The following is a 16550-nucleotide window of genomic DNA, read 5'->3' on the forward strand; positions in this document are numbered from 1 at the left end:
TGACGCTGTTCATTTTCAAATAATATTGCATGTACTCTGCGTTGGTCCTGCTGCACTGAATAAGCTCACACCTTCTGTAACAGCACCAGCGTGTATTCAAACCTGATCTGACGTTGTTCGTTTTCAAATAATATTGCATTAGTGCGAAAACAGAAGCCCTCCTGCTAGAAACGTCCACTCACATATAAGAACAACGCAGCTGCACCTGGTGGGGAGGGCTTCTCTTTTCTCCGATCAGAGTTCACCTCTGTTGTAGCACATCTTTATTTGAAAACGGCGTCAGATTGGAAGGGGGGTGTGTCTGGAAGCTTGAACAGCTGCACCAGGCATAAAGGAGAAAGATGGCACTGTTTGAATAGAGGACGAAGTCCATCGTCATCCTGCCAATCACCTGTCCTTCAAAGAAACAGCACAGCTTACAGAGCTCTCCAACGCTACACCGTCCAGATCTAAACACTAGCGTGGTGTATGTACCCATAAAAAGTCTAACTGCATTCTTGTACCATTGCTCGCATACTAAAGTGTCAGCAGGTATTTTGCGTGACATTACACGTGTAATTTGTGACCATGCCCTTGACGATCAAACAGAGAAAGCTCTGCAGTTAACTTGTGATTTTATGCTGTAGGAAGATAAGTAAATAAATCAGCTTGAATGTTATTTATTTGGATCACATAAAGACGCACTATAGCTCGAATGTTATTAATTTGGATCGCATAAAGACGCGCTATAGCTATTTATCTATCCCCTTAGCTGCTTTTATATCTATTATACATTGCCTTCCCTGTTTATTTATGTCTAGTGACTTTTCTGTCTGTCTGTCTTTTATGCAGTTCTATGTCTTAAAAATAACACTTTCTCCCCAGCGGGGAATTGAACTCGGGTCTCTAAGGCGCAGCAGGCCTGCTGCGCACTGATAGGCTGAGCAGTCTGTGTCAACTATCTGCGACCTAGTATGTATCGTTATCGTTATTTAGAGAGAATAAAAGTAAAAACAAACGGTAACTTTTACAAGTCCTATAAATGTACACCGTGTATGTGTGTAGTGTATAATATTAACAATAAGAGCAGCTAACTGCTGAAAATGGCAAATATAGCAGTGAGTCGGGACCGAACCAAGGACTCTTGATTACACTGGGGACTTTTGATTACAAGTCAGCAAATCTTACCGCTACACCACGGAAGCTGTTGTCTTTTCCTTGAACCGTTTGTGAAAGTGTTTACTTGATGTTTGGAATTCAGACTTCACACATTATACACTTCATGTCTACATTTTGCCAATTATGTTCCAAATCGCTATATAGTATTTATAAAAGGTGTCATTTTGCTTGGCTTTTCACTCTATACAACTCTAAGCAACTGACACGCTGGTAAACAGACTTGAGCTGAGAAAACTGTGCAGGGTAGGGGGATGTGATAGTAGACTGTTTGCTGCTTATCAACACATTTAAAGGACAGAAGACGCTGACGGAGAAGTGAGAAGCGTTTTAAGGTGTGATGGATCTACGAGTTTTTTCGTAGACTCTGGTAATTCTAGTGTTAAAAAAAATGCGATACAGAGTGAGAAATGTTCTTGTGTGTGTTAAGCTAAACTCCTGCGTTGTAATATTGCATTTCATTTTGAAACACTTGTTGGCTTGCTTTATATACATTAATAGTAAGTGATTTTTTATTTTTTTTTCTGTGAAATTTGAGACATTTTAAAAATGGTGTTGTAATCTAATCTATGTAATGTGTACTACTTTGAGTTATTTGTCCAATTTTTAAGTATTTTACTCCAAATTATGATGTTAACAGTGAAGTTGACCGTTTATGGACATATTGTAAACGAATACCAGCCTCACTACAATTGTATTGGTATCAGTATCGGTGAATCATCATACTTAGTCTGAGAAAATTGGTATTGATACATCCTTAATGAGAATGTTAGTGGATTAGCTCAGATGTAACTAGTATAGTTTGTTTAGCCATACATAGGTTGTTAATGTGTATTCATCTAATCAGCACCGGTCACAGGCACAAATAATTTATTTTGCTAGGGTTTGATGCAATAGACAATACATTTTTCATTTCATTTTCCATAATCATTATCCCATCTATGCCCTTATTGTGTACACACAGAATCCACTGTGTTTTGCCCTCTGTAGGCCGCCTTCTGTGCTATACACTCACTTTAGACAATTCAGTGTAGTCTATCACAGTTTGCATTGCTCTGTTATTGCCTTCATATAAAGCTTGGGTCACGCCTGAGTTACTCCACTACCGTTGGTATATTCACACACAGCTCAGATGTTCAAGCTCAAAGTTGTGGGCAAATTTGTAATTAACTGTCCACCCTGCCATATCAAGATAAACTGCCACCTTGAAAGACAATTTTGAAAATGCTGAACACAAACACCTCTGTATTTTCTGATGTAATTAATATAAGAAAAAAATTTGAAGTATTCTTGGGTCACTTCAGCTTCTTTGTTAGAACCTTGAAGAAGTAAATAGCTCACAGACCTCCACTCTGTTAATTAATTTATTACTGTTCTGGCAAGATATTTCCATACATTAACAAATGTACAGATTTATGTAGCAAAAACAAAGAATGAAAAGCAAAAGGAAACTACTGTCTTGGTTACCTTTTTCATAAGAAGCTAATACAGTTGTGTGTAGTTCAGTTTCTTGTTCTTCAGTGCAACTCCATTTATGATCATAGCTAAAATTACATATAGCATAATATACAATATGATACAAATACATTTAACATGTATATACAGATATGCACATATATATTTAGATATATATAGATAGCTATATAGATGGATATACTGGATATACAGTATATATAAAAATATGTAACTAAAAATTTTTTAATAAAGTTAGTAGAAATCCTAAACATGAACAAAATTTCATTTTGCATAGATGCCAACAAAACCCTTTGGAATCCATAATCATTAAAGGTAAGAGGGAAGGATAAATGTTTGCTGAAATATGTAGTACCTGCTTAACTGATTTGTGTTTGACATTGCAGGTGGTAAGGAACAGCTCTCTGTTTTCCATGAAAATACATGAAAACCTGACTCACCAGATTGATTTCGTTAAAAATCAGTGGAAAAAAGTAATTGGACCTGGCACTCATGTGATTCTTGGTAAATATAAAAACATTAATGAGCATTGTATTTTTTTTCCACCACTGGTAAATGGCAAATATTATCCTCTTATATTAAAGGGGTAATCAGACAGATCCAAGCAGTTATAGGCCAGTAATTTTAACAGGTATCACAGATAGATAAACAGAAGGGATTACTAAGGAAACGATTGAGCAAAACATGGCAGGAACAGGAGTTTTACTAAATAGTCAGCATAGGTTCAATCATTGATAATTATTGTTTTATTAAAATACTGAAATTCCACGAGGAAGCAACAAAAGAATAGGATCAAAGTGGAGCATATATTATTAATTATCTTGAAATGTTGGGCATCAGAAATGAGAGGTTGGGCATCAAACTGCCCTCACCACCCCAATCCATCTGTCAATGTCACGATTCCTTTTCCCATCACTTGTGAACATGACCCAGAGATACTTAAATTCCTCCACTTGAAGCAGTAACTCAACTACCACTCAGAGAGGATAGTCCATCTTTTTCCTACAGTAGGAAAAAACAATAATGCACTGGGCACCCTCCCCTTGGCTGTGCCTTGTAATTCTGTCTATGAAAATCACACACAGGATAGGAGACGCATCCACTGAGAACAGCACTAATGCTTTTCCAAATGTGCAGACACACCCTTACTGTGATTATATAGGGACTGAATAGCCCTTGTTAGGTCCTCAGAATCCCATACTATTCCTGTACCTCCTACAGAATCAATTACGGAACACAATCATCTCTAAGTTCACCTAACACATGTAGACCAATTGGCCATGCTCCCCTGGCCCCTCCAAGATCCTTGTGAGAATAAAGAGCTAGTTCACTGATCCAGAACCTAGACGGAATACACTTTGCTCCTCCTGGATCTGAGGTACTATCACTGGTAGGAGTCTTCTTTCCAATATCCTCGTGTAAATTTTTCCAGACAGTATGATAAGTGCGATCACTGGATAGTTAAAACTGTACCCCACTCTCTTTTTAAAAATGGGGACCACCACCACCTCTGTCCACCACTACAGGGGCACTGCTGCTGATAACCACGCAGCATTGAAAAGGTGTGACAACCCAACAATGTCCAAAGACTTGATCATCATTGGACGGATGTCATCCACCCCTGGGCTTTGCCAGTGTGGAGTTGTTTAACTACCACAATAAGCTCCCTCAGGGAAATTGTTATTGATCCCCCATAAGCTTCTGGCTTTGCTGCTTCCACAGAGGGTGTATCTTTTGGGTTCAGGAGCTCCTCAGTGTTACTTGCACCACCAGACTATTTCCTCAGCCCAGGTTAGCATTTCTCCACCCTTGCTAAAAACAGCTTGGGTGAAGCCCTGCTGATTGTTTGCCAGTTGATCCCAACTGATGGTCGATTTCTGTAGTCTCTTTGAATCCTGATTTTTGCTTCCGTGACAGCCAAGGCCACAGCTGTTACCCCTCTGCTGCTTTGACAGTCTCCTGTTGTAATTACACATGGAAGGGCTCCTCTTTCAGCCTGATGGCATCTCTCACCTCTGGTCCTTGAGTTGCCACAGCTATTGGCAGCCACTTCCAAGATAGAGGCTTTGACAGCTCTACTACTTTGTTCACCTGAGTGTCCATAACATATGGCCACAAATCTTGACAATATAATTATAAAATCAATGATAGACCTTTTGCCTAAGGTGCTTTGGTACCGAATACACTTATGAGCCACCTTATGTTTGAACATGGCATTTAATATAAACAAACTGTGCCTTGCACAGAGGTCTAATAACAGAACATCATTCAGTTTTAGATCAGGCAAGCCATTCCTTCTAATGACACCTCTCCAGGTGTATCCATCGTTACCCACATGGTTGCTGAATTTGCCCATAACAACTATGGAGTCTCTAGCGCAAACCCTTTTCCAGGATCCCTCTCCAGGCACTCCAAAAAGGTTTGGTACTCCAAGCTGCCACTTGGTGCAAATGCACATAAGGTAGTCAGAGTTCTTCCCTTTGCAACCTTATGTTGCACAGAAGCAGCCATGGCAGGGGCTCAGTAAGAAGCCCAGTTCACCTGACACCTTAACCCCAGACTGAAGGTGAGTCGAGCCTCTTTTGAGAGGTTTGGTTTCAGAACCAAGCTAGTTGGAAAGGAGTCTAAAGTGAGCTTTTATTTTCACATTTTTGTTCAGGTTTATTAATTTCAGGTGTATTATTGTGCTCAAGTTTCTTTCACAAGATAAAAATTATTGCCATTCCCTCCCGCACCCTTAGATCCTCTTCCTCCATCCACTTGACTGTCCCTTTGTCCATCTTACCACCATGGGGAGCAGAGCATTTAGTTGTTCTGCTCCCCAACTCTGGGACTCACTACCATCTGAGCTTAGAAATATTGAATCATTCTCACTTTTCAAATCTAAACTTAAAACTCATTTGTTTAACACTAGAATTACCAGAACCTACGAAAAAACTCGTAAATCCGTCCCACCTTAAATCGCTTCTTAAATCCCTTCACACCTCTCTGCCAGCGTCCTTTGTCCTCTAAATGTGCTGATAAAGAGAAGCTAGAAGCAGCCGGCTATTCCATCCCCCCACCAATTTAGAACGTGCACGAACTTCTCCCAGCTCATGCCTTGATTGAGTATCTGGGAGTGAAGTGAAGTTTTAGAGTGGAAATAATAGATTGTTATTTGGAACACACGCATTTCATGTCTGTTCCGTTTCTACAGTAATCTGTGTAAACACATTGTTAAGAGAAGAAACGTTTTTTCAATCAAAGCATGAGCTGGGACTGCTTTTTCTCTTTGATTACAATTGCTTTGTTTGATTTTAGTTTTTGTTTTTTATTTATGTTTGTAATGTGTTTTATCTATTGTGCGGTGTCCTTGAGTGTTTAGAAAGGCGCCTACGAATAAATAAAATGTATTAAACTCAACACATTTTTATAAAAAGTAAAAAATCAGATGCTGAAAGCAAAACTTTATTAATGTAATTAGATTCAAAGGTAAACATAATGTCCTATATGACATTAATTTTCTACAGCTCATCCTGAGACCTTTTTTCTTTTTTGGTATCAAAAACTGCAGATTTCACTGGCCAGCATTTACTTAATCCATTCCCAGAGCCATTTTGTGCCATTATTTTAGTTTTTGCAAGCGTTTGTGCCTTTATATGATGAGAAAAGGAAAAATATATACATTTTTTATATATTTTAAATTGCTAAGGGTTGACTCACCCCCCACTATGAGCTGGCATTACGTCATGCAAATAAGCAGCTTCAGTTGCAATAAAAACAACAAGCCTGCAAACTCGCATAAGATTTCCAACTACTGCGGCAAGAGTTAGCCACCACATTACATAAAAGAGCAATGTAAAAGTGCAATAATCCATTGTCATTTGGAGCCAGCGAGCAGTGCAGCGACTGATTAAAATTTAAAATAATCCAACCTTAATTATTGTGCCTTTTTGATGATGCTTTAAAGTAGCACAACATTTTACAATTTCTGTACAATTTAAAATACTAGCAAGTTGAATATCATTTAACTTTGTAACATATGATAACATTGTAGCACTGCCACATAATATATTTTCTAGTTTGTCTTTTCTCTCCCTGTTAGGGATGGGCAGATCCATACTAAAGTATTGATGCTTCTGATCCTGCCCTTTTAATTTACACATCCATATACATATTAAAAGTATTGATTCCACATTTTCAATAATATGCAAGTTTATTAGAAATTATTTTTAAAAAGCATTTGATGGTCAAAACATGATCAATTGTGTCATATTGTGTAAAATGGGATCTGCTTTTCCGTCTGCACTTTTTATCGTGTTGTGGTCCACCAGCCAAAGCAGTGGGACTATGTATGTGAGGCCCTGGCAGAAAGAAAGCTAAGCATTGTTTAGAGTTATTTTACTCTACTGAGCAATAGTGAAGCAAAATGTGATATGTGTCAGAAGACCGCATATTACTGTGGCAACACCACAAGCCTGGTAAAAGATATCAAAGTCATGGTGATGAACACAAAGAGTTAAAATGGAGGTGATCAGAAGAGTACACAGAAGCTCAGACTAAGAAGTCTAGCACGCTTGCCAAAGGGATGCATCTATTCTTAAAGAAGCATTCCAGAAAGGCAGGCAGTACCCAGGTAACGTTAGTATTGTAGATTGATGTAAGGTTGTTGTAATTGTATGAATAGATAACAATCAATCAATGTTTGGATTTAGGGAGGAGTATATTACACTTATAGCTTCATGAATGGATATATTTAGAACACATTTTCAAACTTTCTGTATTTATTATGTCCATTTTGTTAAAAAAAATATATATATATATTAGTTGATATTAGCTTTGCTCCTCATTCCCTTGCATTAGACTAGAACATCCGTCAGGCTGTAAAGACAATGCTAAAAACGGTAGTCCCCTAGCATTACTCCAGCAATGGTATATGCATGTCTTGCATAAGTGGTAGTCCAAAGTATTTCCAAGGCTGCGGTATAGGCTCACCTTCTCCTCTCACTTTTAGGCATGCTTAGTAATAATGGTGTCTTGTAAAAAAATGTTTTTCAGCAACCAAAGTGTAGCACACTGTTTACGGTGATAGGAGTAGAGATGTTGAGGAGCCTCTCATCAGAAGTGATGACAAAGTGAATCTGTCTTCAGGCAGTGAAATTAAAAAGGATGTGAAACTGTAGGTGATTCTGATGAATTAGAAAGTGACGATCATTCTGTTTTTTTTACTATCATTATTGTACTTTTTACATTTCTGACAGCGTCTTTTAGTGTGTTGCACATTTCACAGTAAAAAAAAATCCCAAAAAATGCAATGCTTTTTACATTTCTTTCAAGAAAAAAATTTAATGCAAACGCTGGTTCTTGTTCCACAGATTATTTGCAAGAACTTAACTTAATTTCTGTTAACACTAGAATTACCAGAGCCTACGAAAAAACTCGTAAATCCGTCCCACCTTAAATTGCTTCTTAAAATCGTTCACAGCTCTCCACCAGCGTCTTTTGTCATCTATTCCATCCCCCTCACCGACTTAGAACGTGCACAAACTTCTCCCAGCTCATGCCTTGATTGATTTTCTGGGAGTGAAGTGGAGTTTTAGAGTGGAAATAATAGATCGTTGTTTGGAACACATGCATTTCATGCCTGTTCCGTTTCTACAGTAATCTGTGTAAACACATTGTTAAAACAGAAACGTTTTTTATATTCTACTAGTAGATGACAAAATGTAGGCATAAACTATATAATGTATGAAGCCTGAAGTATCAAACAAATACTTTCACAAAAGGTACAAATCTAACACAACAATTGCGCTTTGATTCAAAAATATAACTGCAGAAACAAAAAGCCGCCTTAACATGCGACATTGACACCCATTTATTACGACTGCTTCTGTGGCGCAATAGAATCAGCTGCCGACTGGAAATCAAAAGGTTGCGAGTTCGATCCTGCACCACTCCGTTCTGAGAAGTAAACTGCTCTTAGTCTTACTATGTTAGAATAAAAACATACATTTGATTTCAGTCAATAACAGCCGGTGTAATTTATGATACTTGTAAAGGTTAGCTTTGTTTTTGTTTTTTTTTTTAGTCAGTTTTATTATCTCGGCCGCGTTCACGAGCGTTATTCTAGTTTTAATAATCAAGCAAATTTTCTAACTTTCTATAATTATGCCTAATTTGTTATAAAATACATAATTACCCAATATTAGCTTTACTTTGTTTAGCTTTACTTGTGTAGAAAATTTTAATAATTGAAACCTCATAAATGCAAAAAACTAATGTGCTTTCATTTGCCACCTTCAGGGTCAGTGTGCCAAAAACCATTTGCAGTCACCACAAACCAGCCCTACTTAAGTCCATATATGGCCCTCCATGAAATTAACCAAAACCACAGCTAAAAATAAAGTAGAGACATGAAATCCACATTTAGAGACACAACCTTTTGGTTTGAACAAAGAAAAAAATTATTGCTGCTGCAGTCAGGGTCAGGGTGATAACATACCGTATTTACTCATGTACCACGCACCCTCGTGTAAGACGCGCACCCTAATTTTTACAAAGAAAATCGGGAAAATCATTTTGCCCCATGTACGACGCGCGTTGTGATTGTATAGTAAGCGTTTAGAGAGAGCGAGTGCGAAAGAGAGAGCGTGAGTACGCAAGCGAGAGAGAGAGAGCGAGTGTGCCCAAGCAGAAGAAGTAAACATTGCAGAATTACATTTTCTCGTGTATGACGCGCACCTGATTTTATAATGCTAATTTTCAGGAAAAAATGTGCACGTGATACACGCGTAAATACGGTAAATCATTCATTCATTTTAATATGCATGTTTTGGGTTTTGTGCTCTTTATTTTTAGCCAAAGTAATGTAAATACTTTCTGAAGGCATAAAAAGTAATTTTAATGTTTAAAAAAAAAAAAGCACAGTAATGCTAATTTGTTTTTATTTTTTATAAATTCAGGTATTTTTACTTCAATAAATTCATTATTGGCGTTATATTACTTGTTACTTAAAACTGAATTCGAATTCATAACACATTATTGTTAACGCGTAACCCCAATATTGATTCTAATCTAGTATATGAGATTAGATTATTCTTGTGTAAATAACTCCAATTTACATTGACCGTCCATCTGTTACTTGTACTTATTTGTTTTCAAAATAGCATCAGTGACGAAGGGCAGTAAGTAGCATTAGCTGATACCAGCATCTCTGTAAGTAAATAGCTTCTGTCAAATAGTTATAAGTAACAGAAACCATGATTTCTTAGTGAGGAAAAATCTGACAGCTGCTGGATTCAAAACAGTAAAGAGCAGGGCTCCATGGTACCTAGGCTGGCAACCAGCTTAAGGTACCGAAAAGGCACAAGTGGCTGTATGAGCAGACAAGACATTAGGAAATTAATTAGTAGCGGGTATTCTGTAAGCTAATTTTTCTAGATTGAGCTGTTCTTAGCAATCAGGAAAGTAAAGCAGTTAAGAGGGCGACAGCATAAAGGTTAATTCAAATAATAGAATACAAACGGTGCAAGTGGAGAGCTTTGAGGTAAGGAATAAGAGGAGTGCAAAATTATTAGAGCAAACAAAGAAAAGTAAAGTTAATTTTATAGAATGACAAAGAGCAGGCAATCGGGGGGAGAATATTACAGGAACTGAAGGGGTCAGAAGGTGTAAAAAAAAAACTGTAGCAGTGCCTTAATTTGTTTTGTCTTAAAATAGTTTTCAGTTTTATCATTTAAGTTAAATAATTTAATTTTAATTTAATAAAGGTAATCAGTTTTAGTAATCCAAAGTCAAATTTTAATAATGATGCCAGTGTAATGCAAGACCTGTTTCATGTTGAACTTTTCAGGGGATGGCTTTTCAGGTCCTTGCAGAGCTGGGTGGTGTCTCTGAAGATTCTGAGGTTGTAGGCAGGTATGAGTAGCCCCAATTTGCCACCTCAAAGCTTGTTCCCAGAAAGGGAGAGGTGGTAATATTTGTGGACTCAATAATTAGGGGGATTGACAAGCAGATTTGCTCCAGAAACAGAGATTCTTGCACAGTGTGTTGCTTTCTGAGTGCACAAGTGGGAGACCATCCTGGAAGGGTTGATAACCCTTGGCCAGAGTCGGAGTGGATCAAGGTTGTCATTGTCCATGTTTTAATAAAAGATATACATAAGGATAGTCTGTTAGTTATGCCGATGTTAGTTAGGTGTCAGCATGAGGAGCAGAACACACAAGTTATTCTTTTCTGAAGTTCTGCCTGTGCCACCCACCAGTCCAGGTAAGACTGGGGAAATTAGAAGGCTTACCGCATGGTTAAAATCTTGGTGTAGGTCACGGGTGGGCAAAGTCAGTCCTGGATGGCCACAGTGGTTGCAGGTTTTTGTTTTAACCCAGTTGCTTAATTAAAACCCAGTCTTTTTCAATTATTTATTTCATGGCTTGCTAGTGCTTTAACTCTGCCATGTCAAGTCATTCTCATATCCTAGATTTATTTTTCCATTCTAAGTTGTATCGTCCAAATGATTTGAAGTCTAAAACAGACGAGTTATTCTCAGTGCTTCACTTTTTTCTGTTCACTTTCCTTCCAAGTATTTAATTAAACCCAATAGTGCATGATAAATACACACAGTTGTAAATAGAAACAAGCTAAATTGAGAAATGCTGTTTTCTTTTGTCATTTGCATCTTATTGCTAACTAGCAGAATACCCGCGCTTCGCAGCGGAGAAGTAGTGTGTTAAAGAAGTTATGAAAAGAAAAGGGAACATTTTAAAAATAACGTAACATGATTGTCAATATACAGTAATTGTTTTGTGAGTGTTATTGAGTGTTGCTGTCATCAAGGATTTGATTATCATTATTTCTTTCAATCAGGTTCGTATTTGTAGGATGTTTTGTGTTCAAGTTACATTCCGTGTTTGTCAATCATTGTAAAGATAACAGGTTTCATTCATACTGCATCAATAAACAGCTCGTCGTCTTCTTTATCTGAGACCTGACACACTGCATGCACGGGTTTTTTTTACACCGTCTTCCTTTAGCGGGACATTGACTTTTTTCACCGTGTGCTTTGTTTCCGCAGTAGCTGCACTTAGGAATATGCTTGTATGTATCAGACGCTTCATATTTTTTTGCTGCCTTCTCAATTGTGTAATTCGGTATTTGTTCAGCACTCTTTGGAGCTGTTGCTTTATGTCTGCGCACTGCGTCAGTTCACATGAGCCGCTCGGTGTACATGCATCGAAGTTTCCCAGTTGTGCTGGTGCCATGTTGTGCTATGTCCACGGGCTGTATTTAATGTAAGCTAAGACCCAGCACTTAAAACTTTCTCTTGCAGTTTGTGCCAAACACCACCCTGACCATCTCATCTTCCTCTGCATAAGCACAGTCCTTCACCCATGAATATTTAGCGGCAGTGTTTCTATTGGATTGCCGCTGACGGACGGCCTTATATGGGCAAGCACTAAATTACAAACGCCAGCAGCAGCCTGTCTATGAACTTAATTTAAACTTTAGGTTTACACCGTGCTTTGTTTCCGAAGTAGCAGCACTCATGAATATGGTTGTATATGTCACTCGCTCGCTTCTTATTGTTTCACTGCCTTCTCAATTATATAATGCATGTTTTCTTCAGAGCTTTTTGGAGCTCTTCCTGGTTTTCTACGTACTGCGTGATTACATGGGAGGCGTGATGTCACACAAAACTCCGCCCCCCATGGCTTTCGAGCTCAACTCCATTACAGTAAATGGAGAAAAATAGCTTCCAGTTATGTTACACTACATTACACGTAGAATTTCAAAATGAAAAGTGCCCAACTTTTGTAAGGAAGCTGTAAGGAATGAACCTGCTAAATTTCAGCCTTCTACCTACACGGGAAGTTGGAGAATTAGTGATGAGTGAGTGAGTGAATCAGTCAGTCAGTGAGTGAGTCAGTGAGGGCTTTGCCTTTTATTAGTATAGATAAGGAGCAATTAAAAACCAAGACTACAGCTGTTTAAGACTAAAGTAAGCAATAAGGGTTCAAAATCTTAACGAGCGAGGCAACTAAAGTGTAGCAGAAGTGTTACTTGAGCAATAAGTGCTTATTAAGCAATTGGGTTGGAACAAAAACCTGTAGCCACTGCATCCCTCCAGGACTGAATCTGCCCACCCCAGGTGTAGGTTTATGAGAATTTGGTGGTACTTTTGGAGCAGATGGGACCTGTTCCACCACAACAGCTATATCTGAACAGGAGGACCCAATATATTTGTAAGGTATATGAGTAGGTCAGTTGAGTATTGTTTAAACTAGGGTATCATGGATTTGGGAGTTTAGAATAGGCTAAGTTTAGGACCGTGCATTAAGGAACAAACAAATAATTAAAAATAAAATTCTTAGTCATGTTAATCCTAACCCAACATTTCAATGCAAAAGTAAAAAGAGTAACACATTAAAAATGGCTTATCAAAAATAAAACGAGTTAGAGTTGTATGTAGCAGAGCATAATTATGATATTGTAGCATTAACAGAAACCTGGCTAAATAGCAAAGATGGTGATTAGTATAACATAAAGGGATACACATTTTTTAAGAACGATACACATAACAGAAAAGGTGAGAATGCTGTTTATGTCAGAACAGAATTTAAACATAATCCTTCTTCAGTTTGACAATGAACTCCATCCTAGTGTGGACATGTGACTTTGTCTGGAATGCATTAGGTAAAGAAGCCTTATTTTAGGAGAGTGTTATAGAGCGCTCAATGCAGACAGTAATTGAATTGCATATCTTTTTAGTAATGTTAAAAAGACAAGTTTACATGAAGATATTATAAACATGAGGTACTTTTAACTACCCGAATATTAACTGGGGTAACATTCCAAATAACAGAGTACAAGAGCAGGAGCTTTTAGCAGTAATCGGTGTCTGCTTTTAAACACAGTATGTTAAAGCACCAATACAGGGTGAAACCTGTCTTGATTTAGTATTTGGTAATAATCAGGATCGAATTGAGGGTGTAGAGGTGATTGAACCATTAGCTCAAGTGACCTTAATATAATATAGTTCTCTATAGTTGGAAGATTGTGAATACAAAAACTAAATACATTAAGTCTCAAGATGATAAACTGGGATAAGATTTTGTGTGAAGATAGTCAAGGAGTTGTGTAACAGGATTAAAAAGTTTTATATATAATGCAGGACAGGTACTGTACATACCTAAATTTGGAATTAGTAGTAAATTAAAAAAAAAAAACTGCAGTGGTTTAATAAAGAGTTGAAGAAGAAACTGCAAAGGAAAATACAGTTGTGTATTGTTTGTGAATTGTAGGACATATGAGAACATGAGGGCAACCATTAAGAAGGATATTAGGGAGACTAAAAGTCAATTAGAGAGGAACATAGCAGATATGTAGAAAGATGACCCAGAGAGATTTTTAGTATTTTAGTAGTAGTAAAAGTACCATCAAGATCAAAGTGAAGTACATCAGGAATCGTAAAGGAGAACTAAAAACTACACACAGTGCAGTAGCAGATGCTCTAAACTCACATATAAGGGAGTAGATAACCTCCCAGCAGTCAAAAGTGTATAATGAGGACGCAGGACTCGGAGTTGCAACCTTAGAAAAACGTTTATTCAACAAGAAGCAGGAAGTTCCCTACTCTCCAACATCCTGGTCATACCTCAAAGCATCATGGGAATAGTAGTCCTATTACTACACCACCTCCTTCTAGCTTTAGTCATCTTTTTCTTTTTTTTTTCTTTCTTTCACAACAACACATAATGAACACTTTTTTTTTCTTTCTTTCACACAGCAAAACATATGTAACCACTTAGATTTAGAACACTTGTGCGATGTTACTTTCTCTGATAGTTCACAAATCCATTCTGGCAGGCGCTTTCACCATTCGACCAGACCTCGTAATAGTTCCTGTGGGTTGAAGATGGCTTCTATTTCGCCTGAAAGTACCCCTATCTGTTTCTACCACATATGATCTGGGAGTATTGGCAGACCTGACAACTGCACCACTAGTTCCTTCTGTAGTGATCTAAACCTTCTGTCCAGGTGTGAGTTGTGACAGAGGTCTGGACCTGTGTCTCCTGTTGTAATATTTTGGCTGCTGACGCCATCCCTCTTCATCCTTCTTTCGAAAAGAAAGCAGGTCCGGCCACTGAGGATCCATTTTAGCTGTTGGTTGGGGTAGGGACGTACGCAGGTTTCTCCCCATTAGCAGTTGGGCTGGCGAGAACCCATGTTCCAGTGGAGTGGCTCTGTATGCCAGTAGTGCATATGATCAGGATCCTTCTTCCACAAGTCCTTTATAGTCCACACTGCACGTTCGGCCTCCTCGTTGGCTTGGGGATAACGTGGGCTGCTGGTGACATGTGTGAACTGATACTCCTCTGCAAACATTTTGAATAGCTCTGAGGAAAACTGTGGCCTGTTATCAGAAACAACAGTCTGTCTCTTGGACCATTAAAAAAGATCCATACCGACCTTTTGCCATGGGCGGTCTGGGACCTGAGTTGGTATCAGTGGTTCGTGAGACTGTACCCTCTGTTTTTGACATATCTCGCAGCTATCCACCATGCGACTAATCTCTGTGGAGATGCCTGGCCACCACACAGACTCTCGAGCTCTGGCTCTGCACTTGGAAATCCCCTTATGGCTTTCATGCAGGCGTTCTAGAATGTTTGCTCTGAGGATATGTGTCCTTTCATCAGAAGATTGTTTGCAAGATGAAAGTCCATTCTATGCTGCCAAAAGGGCTTAATGTCTGGGTCTAGCTGGCATTTCTCTGGCCATCCAGTGGAACATTGCTCAATCACTTTTCTACACACATAATCTTCTTTTTGTGCCTTCTTTACAGTCTCCAGCTTCCTGTCCGAGGCTGGGAGACCGATCACCAGACTGTCAACAAAAACTTCCACCTCTTTTTCAAACTGCAGCTCACCTGCAGAGGGCGGACCAGGTAGCGGTGCTCTAGACAGGGCATCAGCTGTGACAAGGTTCTTTCCTGGCACATGAATGATGTTAAAGGTAAAGCGTAGCAGTCTTAAACAAAACCTTAAGACCCTCGGAGGAAGATCGTCCAAGCCCCTAGTGCTGAGCAGAGGGACCAGAGGTTTATGGTCTGTCATTAAAGTGAAATGTAGACCCATTAAGTATGATGACAGTCTTTCACATGCCCATGTGACAGCTAACGCTTCCTTTTCAATTTGGGCGTAGCGCCTCTCGGTGTCTGTTAGTCCTCTTGAAATGTATGTAATGGGTCGCCATGAACCATCTTGCTGCTTTTGTGTAAGAACAGCTCCAATCCCATATGACGATGCGTCCGCTGCCACTCTTGTGTCTGCCATGTTAGAGTACTTAGCAAGTACTTCTGGAGAGCTTAGTATCCCTTTCAGTCCTTGAAAAGCTGTTTCTTGGGGCTCTGCCCAACTCCATTCATTTCTCTCCTTTTGCAGATCCTTTAATGGCATTGTTATTGTGGCGAGCTGTGGCACAAACTTTGCAAGGTAGTTGGCCATGCCCATGAGATGTCGCACATCTGCCACACATGTGGGTTGCGGCAGCTGTTGTATTGCCTTGACTTGTTTGGGAAGGGCTCAATGCCGTTTGCGGAAACCATGTGACCCACAAACATGATTTCAGTCTTGGCAAACTCACATTTTTCATTTAAAGTGAGTCCTTCCTTTTGTAACTTTTGGAGCACACGGTGAAGTCTTTGGTCATGTTCTTGTTTGTCCCTGCCATATACAAGCACATCATTGGCATGGCAGATGACTCACTCAAAGCCCTCGAGCATTTGAGACATCTTCCTCTGAAAATGCTCTGGCGCCGATGATATTCCAAATGGGAGGCGGTTGAAATGATATCTCACAAAAGGAGTGATGAAAGTTGTGAGGGGCCTTGACTGTGGAGTAAGAGGGATTTGCCAAAATCCAGGTCGAGCATCCAGTTTTGTAAACACC

The 16550-nt window shown here is 38.9% G+C and overlaps 1 protein-coding gene across 1 annotated transcript in view; it reads left to right on the forward strand.

Moving 5' to 3' along the window:
* The window catches only part of LOC120534890 (putative ATP-dependent RNA helicase TDRD12), a 441334-nt gene that overhangs the window by 35676 nt on the left and 389108 nt on the right, over nt 1-16550 (forward strand). The window contains exon 3 of the mRNA XM_039762402.1: nt 3015-3132. Within this exon, the coding sequence (XP_039618336.1) occupies nt 3015-3132 (118 nt within the window). The remainder of the gene's footprint in view (nt 1-3014; nt 3133-16550) is intronic.

This window comes from Polypterus senegalus, chromosome 9 (genome assembly GCF_016835505.1).
Source record: "Polypterus senegalus isolate Bchr_013 chromosome 9, ASM1683550v1, whole genome shotgun sequence".
NCBI lineage: Eukaryota > Metazoa > Chordata > Cladistia > Polypteriformes > Polypteridae > Polypterus > Polypterus senegalus.